The 16,030-nt window shown below is 46.5% G+C and overlaps 1 protein-coding gene across 1 annotated transcript in view; it reads left to right on the forward strand.

The window, feature by feature from the left end:
* Nucleotides 1–16,030, forward strand: part of LOC123491064 (roundabout homolog 1-like) — a 112,502-nt gene that overhangs the window by 77,475 nt on the left and 18,997 nt on the right. Inside the window, 3 exon segments of the mRNA XM_045220944.1 lie at nt 6,122–6,276; nt 10,869–11,258; nt 12,062–12,178. Coding sequence (XP_045076879.1) covers nt 6,122–6,276; nt 10,869–11,258; nt 12,062–12,178 — 662 coding nt within the window.

Consider the following 16,030-nt stretch of genomic DNA (forward strand, 5'->3'; position numbering starts at 1 on the left):
TGTCTACTATGAGAGGAAGTGTTGTCTACATGTATATTTGTCTCTTCTGTATGAATATGAAACATAAAATATGAATCATAGTATCATATTCCAAGAGACAGATGGACATTTTGTTTGGGGAGTAGAGGGTACATGGGTGGTAGAATGTGCATGTGAAGGGAAGGTGTACCTTCCTCTGAAGGACACTAGGGGGAGGGCTTTTACTTCCTAAAGCTTACAGCCCAGGCAGAGGTGGAGAGGGGAGGAGAGGGGAGGGGAGGAGAGAGGAGAGGAGGGGAGGAGAGCAGAGGGGAGGGGAGGGGAGGAGAGCGGAGGGGAGGCGGAGAGGCGGAGGGGAGCGGAGGGAGAGGAGAGGAGAGGAGAGGAGAGGAGAGGAGAGGAGAGGGAGAGGAGAGGAGAGGAGAGGAGAGGAGAGGAGAGGAGAGGAGAGGAGAGGAGAGGAGAGGAGAGGAGAGGAGAGGAGAGGAGAGGAGCAGAAAGTACTTTGATACCAGAAGGAACAAAGGATCATCTCATCTGCCCAAACCCCCATCCTCCTCATCCGACAGAGAAGAGCACCATGTCTGGCCACAAGGCTGTGCCATAGCATCACTCTAACACACACAGAGATGGCGAAAGTTGTGTTTGCACACACCCTACTCTTTAGAATGGAGGGCCCTATGGAAATAGATGGGAGGAGTGATACAGGAGTGGGTGTGACAGAGACCAGTAGCCTATGTGTTGTTTTCCAGACTACCTCCTAGTCACCGGTACTGAGACACTCATACATTCAGACACTGATGTTATAGTCCCCTCAATCATCTAGAACCCACATTGATGCTAATGTATCTACAGACTTGTTTGAAGTAAAGCAGTGTTTTGGTGTTGTCCCCTCTTTGTGCTAAAAGTATCTCTATGGTTGGCTATTGTTCCATACCGTTATGTGTCTGTCTATACAATCATGTTATTACCCTACTCTGTGATTGAGTCAGTTCTACAGCCTGGACAATGGTAGCTCTGCTCAAAAGACAATGGCCATTCTCTATCTATCTCCACTGAACCACTCCGGTGATCGAGGAGCCATTTTGAGATGGTATTAGACTCTGCAAGCCGAATGTGTCCATTACTCAAAGTGAATGTGGAGACTGGAAGTGGAGAGGCTAAGTCATCTGAATAGGAAACGAAAAAGAAAACTCAAAACAATGCAAATGTCTGACAGGTCGGATTGTTCCAGTGGTAGTGGTGGGAGAGAAATAACAGGGAAAGGTGTAGTGATAGCATAGCCTTTGGCTTCTAATAGATTGCCCCATTTTATGAGAATTATTAGGCTATTTAGTCTGGCTGCTTCAAATGTAAAATGTCAGCCCTGGGTTCATGATGTGGAAGTGTGGACGAGCAATAGGATTGACCCCAATTAGTCGATTGTTTGGTCGTTAGGCTGTTGGTCGACCGAGATTGTTTTAGTTGGTCCTCTGTAGCTCAGCTGGTAGAGCACGGCGCTTGTAACGCCAGGGTAGTGGGTTCGATCCCCGGGACCACCCGCACACAAAAATGTATGCACGCATGACTGTAAGTCGCTTTGGATAAAAGCGTCTGCTAAATGGCATATTAATATTAATTAGTTGAGCAGTAACAAATATATATATATTTGCGCCCATCTCAGTGAACTAATCCATTGCGGAGGCCTAGACTAAAAGCCAATTTATGCTTGATTCGAAAATGTGGTCAGAGGCTCCATATGGAGGGTGTGATGCAATTGCTGAGCATCCAGAGGCATGCAGAGGCCAAATCGAGTTCTGTACCTCATCGCCATGCGCCTCCCAAATGTTGTAACAATGTGGAGGGCTCTGTATAGCTCTGACATTGACATGATTGGTTGACGTTAGGTGGGGGCGGTACATCCTGTATAAACACAAACTCACTTCCTTGACAACAGCTCTGCACTGCTCCGCGAAGCGTAAGAAGTATTCTTGCCCTGACTTCTGCTGAGGCCGTATCACCGGAAATGCTGCATCGCCAATGCAGATGTCGGATTGACCATGCGCCCAGATGCACAATGCACTTCTCTCTCCAGAATGCGCTCTCTCACGCCAATTTGTGCACATTCATTGTTTCATAACTTCATTGTGTGAATTGTTTGCGTTTGATTGTTAGTGTATATCAATTCCCCATGACATATTTCACCAGTAGTACATTTACTGTTAATTCCTATAATTCTAATCTACCATGTTTGTTACTTTGGTTACGGCAATTTATTTTAATGCATTCAATATTATTATTCCAGTCTTCCTGTTCTCATTGTCTGAGTGGACACATTGTTTGCAGAGTGCACAACCTATGCTACACTTGTGAGAAACAAGTTTTGGTTTATTTAATTCCATTTACAAGTTCTGTCAATTTAGTCATTGTCTTTAGTTTGGTGCGCTCCTGTCAATGTTCAGTAATGATGCACACCTGATTACGCAAGGAAGTTGGCCTATAGGCTACCAGGCCTGCGCGCAAATGTAGGCATATAAATGTGCTCATTTGGGGATCTGATAGTATTTCTGATTGGCTTAACGCGACACCACTAATGACCTTTGGAGCTTCTCAAAGTAATGTTTTCTTCACCTCAAACAGCAAGCAAACAAAGTCTGTTTTTACATCCATTGAGAATTACAGTAGTTCCTCAATGTTTTTGAAAAATCTTTCACGCTCTCTCCCTTTCGATAACCACTCAGCGTGAAAGGGAAAAATGTCATGCTCTGATCCAGTGGAAACGTCATAAAATAGGCTTCTTATCAGTGCTAGACTTGGACTGAAATAGGTTCCGGTACTCATTTTGGGTGCCGGTACTGTTTATATTTAGGTGCAGGAGCTCCACAATACTTTTGAGCTAATAGTCTATAAGAGGCACAGGAGCTCAAGCAGTGGAAACAAATAGCCTACAGCTGTGTCTGTCCTGAGCTCATTGGCCCGGAAACTCTGAGGGCCCAGAATATTTAATATAATGTTGCAAGTTCGCTAGCTCAAGCTTTTGGCCGGACCCAAGTTGATAGTTTATACATTGTTTCAAGTTCGTTGCAGACAGGCCATGTGTAGCCAATAAGATTTATAGGATATTTATTTTTATCAGGATATTTTCTACCTGCAGGCTGCAATGATTTCATTTGTTGGCTTTATGTAGGCTATTTTCCGTAGTTGGCAATGGCAATATAAGTTACTTTTTAGGTTTCTGTCATTTTCATTTAGATTTGGATAGAATCTTGATTAACCACATGACACTGATTTTGAGATATGAAGACGTTATTATGAATTAAATTAAACTGTTTAATGAAAATGTGCCTATGAAAACCATAACTGGCACGCAGATTGGTAGAAATGGTAAGATACATTGGCATTCCACATACCAGCAACTTCAGGAGAGTAATGGCAGAATCTGTGAAAGCCAGCAGGAGCGGAAGGAGAACAGTTGGGTCAGGTTAAGGTTTTTTTCTTCTGGTTTTCTAGATCTCTGGCACCCTCTTGAGGCATCAAACCGTAAGCTTAAAGCATCAGACAAGCTCAATACATATAGTTGATTTTATTAAAACACATAAAAAACACGTAATGTATATAGCATGTAAAACACGTAATGTATATAGTAGGTATAAGCTGGAAGTAGAGGCATTAAAAGGGGATCGAAAGAACAGATAACTTTCGGTCAACCAAGATTATTTTTTTGTCGGGGACAGCCCTAACGAGCATCGAGCTGGTAGTCTGTTCACATAGCGGAGAGCTAGTAGTCTGTTCAGATAGCAGAGAGCTGGTAGTCTGGTCAGACAGCAGAGAGATGGTAGTCTGGTCAGACAGCAGAGAGCTGGTAGTCTGTTCAGACAGCAGAGAGCTGGTAGTCTGTTCAGAGAGCTGGTAGTCTGGTCAGACAGCAGAGAGATGGTAGTCTGGTCAGACAGCAGAGAGATGGTAGTCTGTTCAGACAGCAGAGAGATGGTAGTCTGGTCAGACAGCAGAGAGATGGTAGTCTGTTCAGACAGCAGAGAGCTGGTAGTCTGGTCAGACAGCAGAGAGCTGGTAGTCTGTTCAGACAGCAGAGAGATGGTAGTCTGGTCAGACAGCAGAGAGCTGGTAGTCTGTTCAGACAGCAGAGAGCTGGTAGTCTGGTCAGACAGCAGAGAGCTGGTAGTCTGTTCAGAGAGCTGGTAGTCTGTTCAGACAGCAGAGAGCTGGTAGTCTGTTCAGACAGCAGAGAGCTGGTAGTCTGTTCAGACAGCAGAGAGATGGTAGTCTGGTCAGACAGCAGAGAGATGGTAGTCTGTTCAGACAGCAGAGAGCTGGTAGTCTGTTCAGACAGCAGAGAGCTGGTAGTCTGGTCAGACAGCAGAGAGCTGGTAGTCTGGTCAGACAGCAGAGAGCTGGTAGTCTGGTCAGACAGCAGAGAGATGGTAGTCTGGTCAGACAGCAGAGAGATGGTAGTCTGGTCAGACAGCAGAGAGCTGGTAGTCTGGTCAGACAGCAGAGAGATGGTAGTCTGGTCAGACAGCAGAGAGATGGTAGTCTGGTCAGACAGCAGAGAGCTGGTAGTCTGTTCAGACAGCAGAGAGCTGGTAGTCTGTTCAGACAGCAGAGAGCTGGTAGTCTGGTCAGACAGCAGAGAGCTGGTAGTCTGGTCAGACAGCAGAGAGCTGGTAGTCTGGTCAGACAGCAGAGAGCTGGTAGTCTGTTCAGACAGCAGAGAGCTGGTAGTCTGTTCAGACAGCAGAGAGCTGGTAGTCTGTTCAGACAGCAGAGAGCTGGTAGTCTGGTCAGACAGCAGAGAGCTGGTAGTCTGGTCAGACAGCAGAGAGCTGGTAGTCTGTTCAGACAGCAGAGAGCTGGTAGTCTGGTCAGACAGCAGAGAGCTGGTAGTCTGGTCAGACAGCAGAGAGCTGGTAGTCTGGTCAGACAGCAGAGAGCTGGTAGTCTGGTCAGACAGCAGAGAGCTGGTAGTCTGTTCAGACAGCAGAGAGCTGGTAGTCTGTTCAGACAGCAGAGAGCTGGTAGTCTGGTCAGACAGCAGAGAGCTGGTAGTCTGGTCAGACAGCAGAGAGCTGGTAGTCTGTTCAGACAGCAGAGAGCTGGTAGTCTGGTCAGACAGCAGAGAGCTGTTAGTCTGGTCAGACAGCAGAGAGCTGGTAGTCTGGTCAGACAGCAGAGAGCTGGTAGTCTGGTCAGACAGCAGAGAGATGGTAGTCTGTTCAGACAGCAGAGAGCTGGTAGTCTGTTCAGACAGCAGAGAGCTGGTAGTCTGTTCAGACAGCAGAGAGCTGGTAGTCTGGTCAGACAGCAGAGAGCTGGTAGTCTGTTCAGACAGCAGAGAGCTGGTAGTCTGGTCAGACAGCAGAGAGATGGTAGTCTGGTCAGACAGCAGAGAGCTGGTAGTCTGGTCAGACAGCAGAGAGCTGGTAGTCTGGTCAGACAGCAGAGAGCTGGTAGTCTGTTCAGACAGCAGAGAGCTGGTAGTCTGTTCAGACAGCAGAGAGCTGGTAGTCTGTTCAGACAGGGTGTATAGAGATAGGAACCAGGTCAGAAGATGGATATCCTACTCTACTCCTCTTCTGAAGCATGTAGTGGGAAAGTTGAGATGTTCATGACCTCCTTTGATCTCAGTTCTGTTCAGTACTTTCAGTCCTTTACTGTAGTTCTGTATTTATACTAAACGTTAAAGGATGATAGAGACGTTCTGTGACACCATGGAATCTACTGGGGGAGCGTTCGTGGTTCAGTGAGTGTTGTGGACGTGCATTTTCCAACACTGGGAGTGAATTCTATCTGGCTTTCTAATCCGAGCGGATCGCTAATGCTCACGAGGGCTCAGTGAAACAGTGTCACCGGCCATGGACAAGTCAAGCGCATATAATCTATTTAGCTGAGCTTTCCTCTAATGCGCATCCAAGGCCAATGGAGCAGGGAGAGAATGGTGAGAGCGAGAGAGAGGGAAGGAGAGGGAGAGATCATTTCCTGTAAAACAACAGCCTAGGACTTAGCCATAGGGAAGTGTGACAATTTCAGTATAACAATCTAGTATTGACTGAATCCCCATCAATCTGCCTAAAACCTGTGTTACAGTGGTGCAGCATATTCCATTGTTAGTCAGTGTTGACTGTTTTGTGCCCCATCCTTCCAGGCCAGGTTTGCTGAACATTGGGGAGTCTGCTACCCAGCCCTGGTTGGCTGATACCTGGCCCAACTCCTGCTCCAATCACAACGACTGTAGCATGAACTGCTGCACCGCAGGACAGGGCAACAGTGACAGCAACCTGGCTACATACAGCCGCCCAGGTGAGTACGCTACACACTGGAACAACACACCCAAAGATAAACAGTTATCAAAATAACTCTAAGGCATCATGCCCATAGTGGGCACAGGGGCACGTGCCCCCTCAGATTTGTCCTGTTCATTTTTAAAAATAGTAATAATAATAATAATAACATATATATATATATATATTTTAGTTTTTTCTTTGTAATACTACTAGCCACTTAGCAATTTTATGAAGTTGTCTTTAGCTAGCCCAGATAAGTTCCCAATCTCATAACTAGCTACCAAGAAGCCATTTCAAGCTATCAGGTTGGTAGACTTAAAAAAGAAAGCAATAACTAAATATACTGAATAAGACTCACATTCCTTTCAATCTTTTACCCAGATTTTAGCAGAGATGAAGAGAAGCATATTTCATTTCTTGTTTTTTAAAGTACCACCTGTCAGGGGGATACAGACCGCTCAAGAGGTATGCTTAGATATGCAGAAAAATAAACATATTTTTGACATAGAATTAAGCATAATGATTATGGTTCTAGATCGCAGGAAAAAGCTGTTTCAGGTTTTAGAAAAATAAAAAATTCTCAAACTTACGGTCGTGGGTGTTGAGGATCCTTTGCTGATCCTTTGTGCCCCCTCAGAGTTTTGGGGTGCATGACGCACGCACCTGCTCTCAAAACAAAGCATAGATAAGAATCATAGAAACAAGCGGATCTGGTCGGTAGAAAACAGAGAGAAGTGAAGTGAAATCTGGGTTAGCTCCCTCGAGACTTCTCTCTCTATACATCTCTCCTCGCGAGGTCTCTATAAGAAAAACCTTAAGGGATATGAGGCTTAGGAGTAGGAGTAGCGTGTGTGTTTGATTTATTTAATGTTAAAGCGGGGCTGTTTTAGGCAGGAAATAAAAGGAGCGCGCTGGAAGGTCCTTATGGGTTTACTCTGCTGCAAATCGAATTGCTCTGCTGATTTCCATACTTCTGTTATAGGCCATAATGCCCACTTAGTGCTCAGTTATTAAAGAAATGTTGAGCAGTGGTTGACGTCAGGGCAGGACTGCAGACTGCAGCCAACACCGGATGGAGAGAGAGAGAGAGAGAGAGAGAGAGAGAGAGCGAGCAGAGAGAGAGAGAGAGAGAGAGAGAGAGAGAGAGAGAGAGAGAGAGAGAGAGAGAGAGAGAGAGAGAGAGAGAGAGAGAGAGAGAGAGAGAGAGAGAGAGAGAGAGAGAGAGAGAGAGAGAGAGAGAGAGGGTACCTGGAAGAGTGCATAGAAAGAAAGGGAACGGAGGAGGAAAACAAATGATGGGGGAGGATAATTAGTACACAGAGATAAATGAAGAGAGAAAGAGAGAGTCCGTAGGGGGGAAGTAAAAGAGATGGACAGGGAGGGAGTTATTAAGGTACACCTCCAGGTGGCCTCTCAGTCAGCAGTATTTTCTATAAACAATAGGGAGTGAGTTTGGCTCTGAGGTCACAAACACGCGCACACGCGCGTGCACGCAAACACACGCAAACACACACGTGCACGCACGCACACAAACACACACAAACACACACACACACACACACACATACACACACACAATCAAAAGAGCAAACTATTCACACTGTACAGAGAAAAAGGGCCAACAGCTGGCAGAGAGGGGAGAAGTATGGCTCTTGGTGCAGGGTGGGGACAAGGGATTTGAGGTTACACACACATAGGTAGGACATAACTACAAACCATGGACCGGAGCTCTGAACCTCCTTTTGAGATACAGCAGGCTTAGAAGTTTAACTCAAGTAAAAGAGATGTGGGTATACAGTACAGTCGTTTGAACACCTGGCATATACTACAGTAGTGTAGTGTTGTCTACCCACTCATTGATTCATTTAGATTGTTGGCTTCAACCATCTCCCCAAACAGGCTTACACACACTCCTATTGTAGCAGATGTGCTGTTGTACTAAGTGCTGTGCTACTACTGGGTTAAGCATCTTACTCAAGGACAAAGAAAGACTGTACCCATTACAGTTTACATTTTAGTCATTTAGCAGACGCTCTTATCCAGAGCGACTTACAGTTAGTGAGTGCATAAATTTTTCATACTGGCCCCCCATCAAATACATACCCAACTTCTAAAGTTATCCATCACAGTCAACATCCGACTTTTCATTCCGGGGTGTGTTTAACTTTTCCTTTACATTGGTTCTGGTGAGTTAGTTTGAGAAAGGGGTAATATGCTAAAAGCACTTCTCACTCACCCCCAGTATGTTAAGGAGCATGCCTGGTGATGGCTGCTTTGTGTGGCAAACCTAAACCCTGTGAAGGTTTAACAGGATCAGCGGCTAGGTGGCAGAGCCGAGGGGTATGAATTAATGTCCCTTTATGTAACACATAGAGGCCCTTTCTCCACATGTACCTCTGAAGTGCCTCGGTTCTTCGGAAATGTGAGGCTCACGTGCGCTCGGTTGTTCCACCTACAGCCGTCCTTGGTATTTACCGCAAGGCTGGCTCTCAGATCTGCTGGAGGATTTGAATATTTTATGAGCCAGGGAAAATTGGATCTGTCAGTGGAGCTCTGTTATTTTCTGCACGCTTCGTTACAATCTTTTGATACCATGGCCACCATTGTTCCTGTACCCAAGAAAGCAAAACGTAACTGAACTAAATGACCATCGCCCTGTAGCACTCACCTCTGTCATCATGAAGTGCTTTGAGAGACTAGTCAAGGATCATATCACCTCTACCTTACCTGTCACCCTAGACCCACTTCAATTTGCTTACCGCCCCAATAGATCCACAGACGATGCAATCGCCATCACACTGCACACTGCCCTACCCCATCTGGACAAGAGGAATACCTATGTAAGAATGCTGTTCATTGACTATAGCTCAGCATTCAACACCATAGTACCCTCCAAGCTCATCATTAAGCTCGAGGCCCTGGGTCTGAACCCCGTCCTGTGCAACTGGGTCCTGGACTTCCTGACGGGCCGCCCCCAGGTGGTGAAGGTAGGAAACAACATCTCCACTTCGCTGATCCTCAACACTGGGGCCCCACAAGGGTGCGTGCTCAGCCCCATCCTGTACTCCCTAATCACGCCTCCAACTCAATCATCAAGTTTGCAGACGACACAACAGTAGTAGGCATGATTATCAACAATGACGAGACCGCCTACAGGGAGGAAGTGAGGGCTCTGGGAGTGTAGTGCCAGGAAAATAACCTCTCACTCGACATCAACAAAACAAAGGAGATGATCGTGGACTTCAGGAAACAGCAGAGGGTGCACCCCTCTATCCACATCGACGGGACCGCAGTGGAGAAGGTGGAAAGCTTCAAGTTCCTTGGCGTACACATCACCGACAAACTGAAATGGTCCACCCACGCAGTGGTGAAGAAGGCGCAACAGAGCCTCTTCAACCTCAGGAGGCTGAAGAAATTTGGCTTAGCACCTAAAACCCTCACAAACCTTTACAGATGCACAATTGAGAGCATCCTGTCGGGCTGTATCACCACCTGGTACGGCAACTGCACCGCCCGCAGCCGCAGGGCTCTCCAGAGGGTGGTGCGGTCTGCCGAACGCATTACCGGGGGCAAACTACCCGCTCTCCAAGACACATACAGCACCCGATGTCACAGGAAGGCCAAAAAGATCATCAAGGACATCAACCACCCGAGCCACTGCCTGTTCACCCCGCTATCATCCAGAAGACGAGGTCAGTACAGGTGCATCAAAGCTGGGACTGAGAGAATGAAAAACAGCTTCTATCTCAAGGCCATTAGACTGTTAAATAGCCATCACTAGCACATTAGAGGCTGCTGCTGCCTATTGAAATCACTGGCCACTTTAAGAAATGGAACACTAGTCACTTTAATAATGTTTACATATCTTGCACTACTCATCTCATATGTATATACTGCATTCTATTCTATAATATTCTACTGTATCTTAATCCATGCCGCTCTGTCATTGCTTGTCCATATATGTATTCTTAAATCCCATTCCTCACTAGTTTTGTGTGTATTGGGTATATGTTGTGAAATTGTTAGATATTACTTGTTAGATATTACTGCACGGTCGGAGCTAGAAGCACAAGCATTTCGCTACACCCGCAATTTACATCTGCTAAACACGTGTATGTGACAAATACATTTTGATTTGATTTGATTTGATACAGACATGTTCTGCTGTTGGCCTGTTGTGGAGAATAGAGATGACATGACGCTGAGCTGTGGATGAGACAGAGACATTATTGAGACAGAACAGAGAGAGCAGACAGTGGAAGCATAATACAGCTCCAGTCACTCACCTGAACCATATAGGGATAGTTGACGTACAGAATGAACTGTAGTTTGCACTGAAATATATATATATATCTGTCTAGACTGAGGGCACAGTGATCTGTTGAAAGGTACTAATGACTCGGGCTGATTTATTTCTGTGTCATTCTGTAATGTTAATCTTTTCAGCTTATTCTTTATCGGAATATAATGCCAGTGAATACAACTGAATACAATGCCTTTCGTGCCATTCATGCACTTGGCAAACCTCTTCTTCTGAACCTAGCCATAGAAGCTAGTCCAGTCTTTCACTAAACCCTGCACCCTGCACCCGCTCCCCATGTTATCCAGCCGACTGCATCGCCAACTATAACAACCAGATGGAGAGCAAACAGACCAACCTGATGGTGCCGGAGGGAGGAGTGTACGGAGACGTGGACCTCTCCAACAAGATCAACGAGATGAAGACTTTCAACAGCCCCAACCTGAAGGACGGACGCTTCGTAGGGCCGGGTGGACAGCCCACCCCCTACGCCACCACACAGCTCATCCAGTCGTCTATCCTGGGAAACAACATCAACACAGACAGAGACAGAGGGAGTGGAGGGGGAGGAGGAGGGGGAGGGGAGATAAACGAGAAACATGGCTGGAAACCCACCCCGGTTCAGCTGCAGAAGCAACAGGAAATGACCTCACAGCTCCACCAGTATAACATCATGGAGCAGAACAAGCTAAACAAGGGTGAGTGTGTGGTGGGAATCAGTGGAGGTCAGGAGGTCAAACCATAGCCGTCTTCCATCTTTTCTTTCTTCCCTTCTTTCTTTCCCTTTCTCCCTGTGGATTGGCCCACCATGCTGAAGAATGTTCCTTTTTCACTTGCTTCCCTGCTGCCCCCATTCAGTCATATCAACAGAGAACATCATCAGTCTCTCGCTCATTGTCTGTTATGCATTTACCTAACTCCTCTTTCCTCTCTGTGTTCATATTCTGTGTCAGGCCTGAGTTTCTGTCTTTTCTGTCTGGGTGGTTCTTCATGGGTGAAGTCTCGTAGCTACAGGTGTAAGGATTGTCTCCCGGTGTCAGGTATCTGAAGGAGAGATACAGGCACTGAACTAAACTGTCGTCACCTTGTTCTTACCTACAAAAGAGCTGCTGCTTAAGTAACACCGTTTTCAGCTTCGTCATGGTCTCTCGGATGGAACAGGAACTGCATGTCTTCTCTCTCAGCACTATTAGGAAGACAGCATCCAGCAATTGCATGATATTACACCAGACTGTTTGTTGTGACAGTTTGAAATTACATTTCAATTTATTAGAGGTGTATTACACACATTTAAACACATTGTTGGTTAAGATCATTATTTAGATGAGTTCATTAGTCAGTTAAACTCAAACAGTCTCTATGCACCTTTTGATATCGTCATTTCCCCTTCTGTCCTTCATTTCCATAAGCTATCTGTACTTCTCTAATGCGATAATGTAGTGTATGCTGCCCTGCGACCCACCTTCATCATGCTTACCATCCTCCTCCTCTCCCCTACCAGACCACTACAGAGGAGGGGACAGTCCCATGCCTACCACCATCCCCTATAACCAGGCCCACGAGGCCCACACCGTGGGCTCCTACAACAGCTCTGACCGCGGCAGCAGCAGCACCTCCGGTGAGAGAGGGGGGAACGAGGGGGGACAGGGGCAGACGGGTTATCATATCCACAGCCAGATGGCTGATGTTTTACTGCGTGGATGTTTAGTGAATCGCTTTTGTTGTTGTTGTTTCCAGTTCATTATTATTTCTATAAACCACTTAATCACTTTCAACCCAGAAGCTCCATTTCTAAATCCTTATTTTCCTCAAAAGCAATATATCACAGTGGTACTAATAATGCGTGATGCTTTAAAATGGTAATTTGTATTAATTTCCATGTCAGTCTCTTGAAGAGAAATGAAAAGCAGATGCCTTCAGATGCCTCCAGTCTGTCTGGGTCCAGTCTGTCAGTCTGTCTGGGTCCAGTCTGTCAGGTTCCAGTCTGTCTGGGTCCAGTCTGTCTGGTTCCAGTCTGTCTGGGTCCAGTCTGTCAGGTTCCAGTCTGTCAGGTTCCAGTCTGTCTGGGTCCAGTCTGTCTGGGTCCAGTCTGTCAGGTTCCAGTCTGTCTGGGTCCAGTCTGTCTGGGTCCAGTCTGTCTGGGTCCAGTCTGTCAGGTTCCAGTCTGTCTGGGTCCAGTCTGTCTGGGTCCAGTCTGTCAGTCTGTCTAGGTCCAGTCTGTCTGGTTCTAGTATGTCTGGGTCCAGTCTGTCAGGTTCCAGTCTGTCTGGGTCCAGTCTGTCAGGTTCCAGTCTGTCTGGGTCCAGTCTGTCTGGGTCCAGTCTGTCTGGGTCCAGTCTGTCAGGTTCCAGTCTGTCTGGGTCCAGTCTGTCTGGGTCCAGTCTGTCAGTCTGTCTAGGTCCAGTCTGTCTGGTTCTAGTATGTCTGGGTCCAGTCCGTCAGGTTCCAGTCTGTCTGGGTCCAGTCTGTCAGGTTCCAGTCTGTCTGGGTCCAGTCTGTCTGGGTCCAGTCTGTCTGGGTCCAGTCTGTCAGGTTCCAGTCTGTCTGGGTCCAGTCTGTCTGGGTCCAGTCTGTCTGGGTCCAGTCTGTCTGGTTCCAGTCTGTCTGGGTCCAGTCTGTCTGGGTCCAGTCTGTCTGGGTCCAGTCTGTCTGGTTCCAGTCTGTCTGGGTCCAGTCTGTCTGGGTCCAGTCTGTCAGTCTGTCTGGGTCCAGTCTGTCTGGTTCTAGTATGTCAGGTTCCAGTCTGTGTCTGTTTCCGTTTTCAGTCTGTGTCTGTTTCCAGTCAGTTTCCAGTCTGTGTGTGTTTCCATTATGTTTCCAGTCTGTGTGTGTTTCCATTCTGTGTCTGTTTCCATTCTGTTTCCAGTCTGTGTCTGTTTCCGTTTTCAGTCTGTGTCTGTTTCCAGTCAGTTTCCAGTCTGTGTGTGTTTCCATTATGTTTCCAGTCTGTGTGTGTTTCCATTCTGTGTCTGTTTCCATTCTGTTTCCAGTCTGTGTCTGTTTCCGTTTTCAGTCTGTGTCTGTTTCCAGTCAGTTTCCAGTCTGTGTCTGTTTCCATTCTGTTTCCAGTCTGTGTTTGTTTCCATTCTGTGTCTGTTTTCAGTCGGTTTGTGTTTCCAGTCTGTGTGTCTTTCCAGTCAGTTTCCAGTCTGTGTGTGTTTCCAGTCTGTGTGTGTTTCCAGTCAGTTTCCAGTCTGTGTGTGTTTCCAGTCTGTGTGTGTTTCCAGTCAGTTTCCAGTCTGTGTGTGTTTCCAGTATGTGTGTGTTTCCAGTCAGTTTCCAGTCTGTGTGTGTTTCCAGTCTGTGTCTTTCCAGTCAGTGTCCAGTCTGTGTGTGTTTCCAGTCTGTGTGTGTTTCCAGTCTGTGTGTGTGTTTCCAGTCTGTGTCTTTCCAGTCAGTTTCCAGTCTGTGTGTGTTTCCAGTCTGTGTGTTTCCAGTCTGTGTGTCTTTCCAGTCAGTTTCCAGTCTCTGTGTGTTTCCAGTATGTGTGTGTTTCCAGTCAGTTTTTCCGGTCAGTTTCCAGTCAGTTTCCAGTCTGTGTGTGTTTCCAGTCTGTGTCGGTGTCAGTTTCCAGTCTGTGTGTGTTTCCAGTCTGTGTCGGTGTCAGTTTCCAGTCTGTGTGTGTCTCCAGTCTGTGTGTGTTTCCAGTCTGTGTCGGTGTCAGTTTCCAGTCTGTGTGTGTCTCCAGTCTGTGTGTGTTTCCAGTCTGTGTCGGTGTCAGTTTCCAGTCTGTGTGTGTTTCCAGTCTGTGTGTGTCTCCAGTCTGTGTCAGTTTCCAGTCTGTGTGTGTCTCCAGTCTGTGTCAGTTTCCAGTCTGTGTGTGTTTCCAGTCTGTGTCAGTTTCCAGTCTGTGTCAGTTTCCAGTCTGTTTCCAGTCTGTGTCAGTTTCCAGTCTGTTTCCAGTCTGTGTCAGTTTCCAGTCTGTGTGTTTCCAGTATGTGTGTCTTTCCAGTCAGTTTCCAGTCTCTGTGTGTGTCCAGTATGTGTGTATTTCCAGTCTGTGTCAGTTTCCAGTCTGTGTCAGTTTCCAGTCTCTGTGTGTTTCCAGTATGTGTGTGTTTCCAGTCAGTTTTTCCGGTCAGTTTCCAGTCAGTTTCCAGTCTGTGTGTGTTTCCAGTCTGTGTCGGTGTCAGTTTCCAGTCTGTGTGTGTTTCCAGTCTGTGTCAGTTTCCAGTCCGTGTGTGTCTCCAGTCTGTGTGTGTTTCCAGTCTGTGTGTGTTTCCAGTGTGTTTCCAGTCTGTGTGTGTCTCCAGTCTTTGTCAGTTTCTAGTCTGTGTCAGTTTCCAGTCTGTTTCCAGTCTGTGTCAGTTTCCAGTCTGTGTGTGTTTCCAGTCTGTGTCAGTTTCCAGTCTGTGTCAGTTTCCAGTCTGTGTCAGTTTCCAGTCTGTTTCCAGTCTGTGTCAGGTTCCAGTCTGTGTCAGTTTCCAGTCTGTTTCCAGTCTGTGTCAGTTTCCAGTCTGTGTGTGTTTCCAGTCTGTGTCAGTTTCCAGTCTGTGTGTGTTTCCAGTCTGTGTCAGTTTCCAGTCTGTGTGTGTTTCCAGTCTGTGTCAGTTTCCAGTCTGTGTCAGTTTCCAGTCTGTTTCCAGTCTGTGTCAGTTTCCAGTCTGTTTCCAGTCTGTGTCAGTTTCCAGTCTGTGTCAGTTTCCAGTCTGTTTCCAGTCTGTGTCAGTTTCCAGTCTGTGTCAGTTTCCAGTCTGTGTCTGTTTCCAGTCTGTGTGTGTCTCCAGTCTGTGTGTGTTTCCAGTCTGTGTGTGTTTCCAGTCTGTGTTTGTTTCCAGTCTGTGTGTGTTTCCAGTCTGTGTCAGTTTCCAGTCTGTTTCCAGTCTGTGTGTGTTTCCAGTCTGTGTGTGTTTCCAGTCTGTGTCAGTTTCCAGTCTGTTTCCAGTCTGTGTGTGTTTCCAGTCTGTGTGTGTTTCCAGTCTGTGTGTGTTTCCAGTCTGTGTGTGTTTCCAGTCTGTGTGTGTTTCCAGTCTGTGTGTGTTTCCAGTCTGTGTGTGTTTCCAGTCTGTGTGTGTATACATTTTGAATTTAGCGTGATCCATCCAAAACCTAGTTTGTGAGTGTTTTTCTGACTAGTGAGCTAGTCACTGGACATTTTATTTGGTTCTTCCTTGTTGCTCAGACAGTTTTTTGTAAAAAACATTAATTACCGTTCCCTTCATTCCTGCAAAGAGGAGGATAATCTCATCAGAGCTGCAGTGTTTGTTTCTGGACAATAACTAATGACACACACATTCCAGAGGGCATGCAACACTGCCTCCATAACACCCAGGATCCATTCTGATATTGTATATGAAGTTCAGCTCATTTATGAGCAGCCCTCTGTGTTCACTGAGCTCACAGCTCATTGGTTTCAAATTCTAATTGGCTGCTGTTAATTGGCCTCTGATGTTTTCGGCTTTTTTTCAAGTTTTCTATTTTCTCTTGGCAATGGTGAACATTACAGTTGAAGAATGACTGTGTTTTTGAT

This window comes from Coregonus clupeaformis, chromosome 6, assembly GCF_020615455.1.
Source record: "Coregonus clupeaformis isolate EN_2021a chromosome 6, ASM2061545v1, whole genome shotgun sequence".
Classification (NCBI taxonomy): Eukaryota; Metazoa; Chordata; class Actinopteri; order Salmoniformes; family Salmonidae; genus Coregonus; species Coregonus clupeaformis.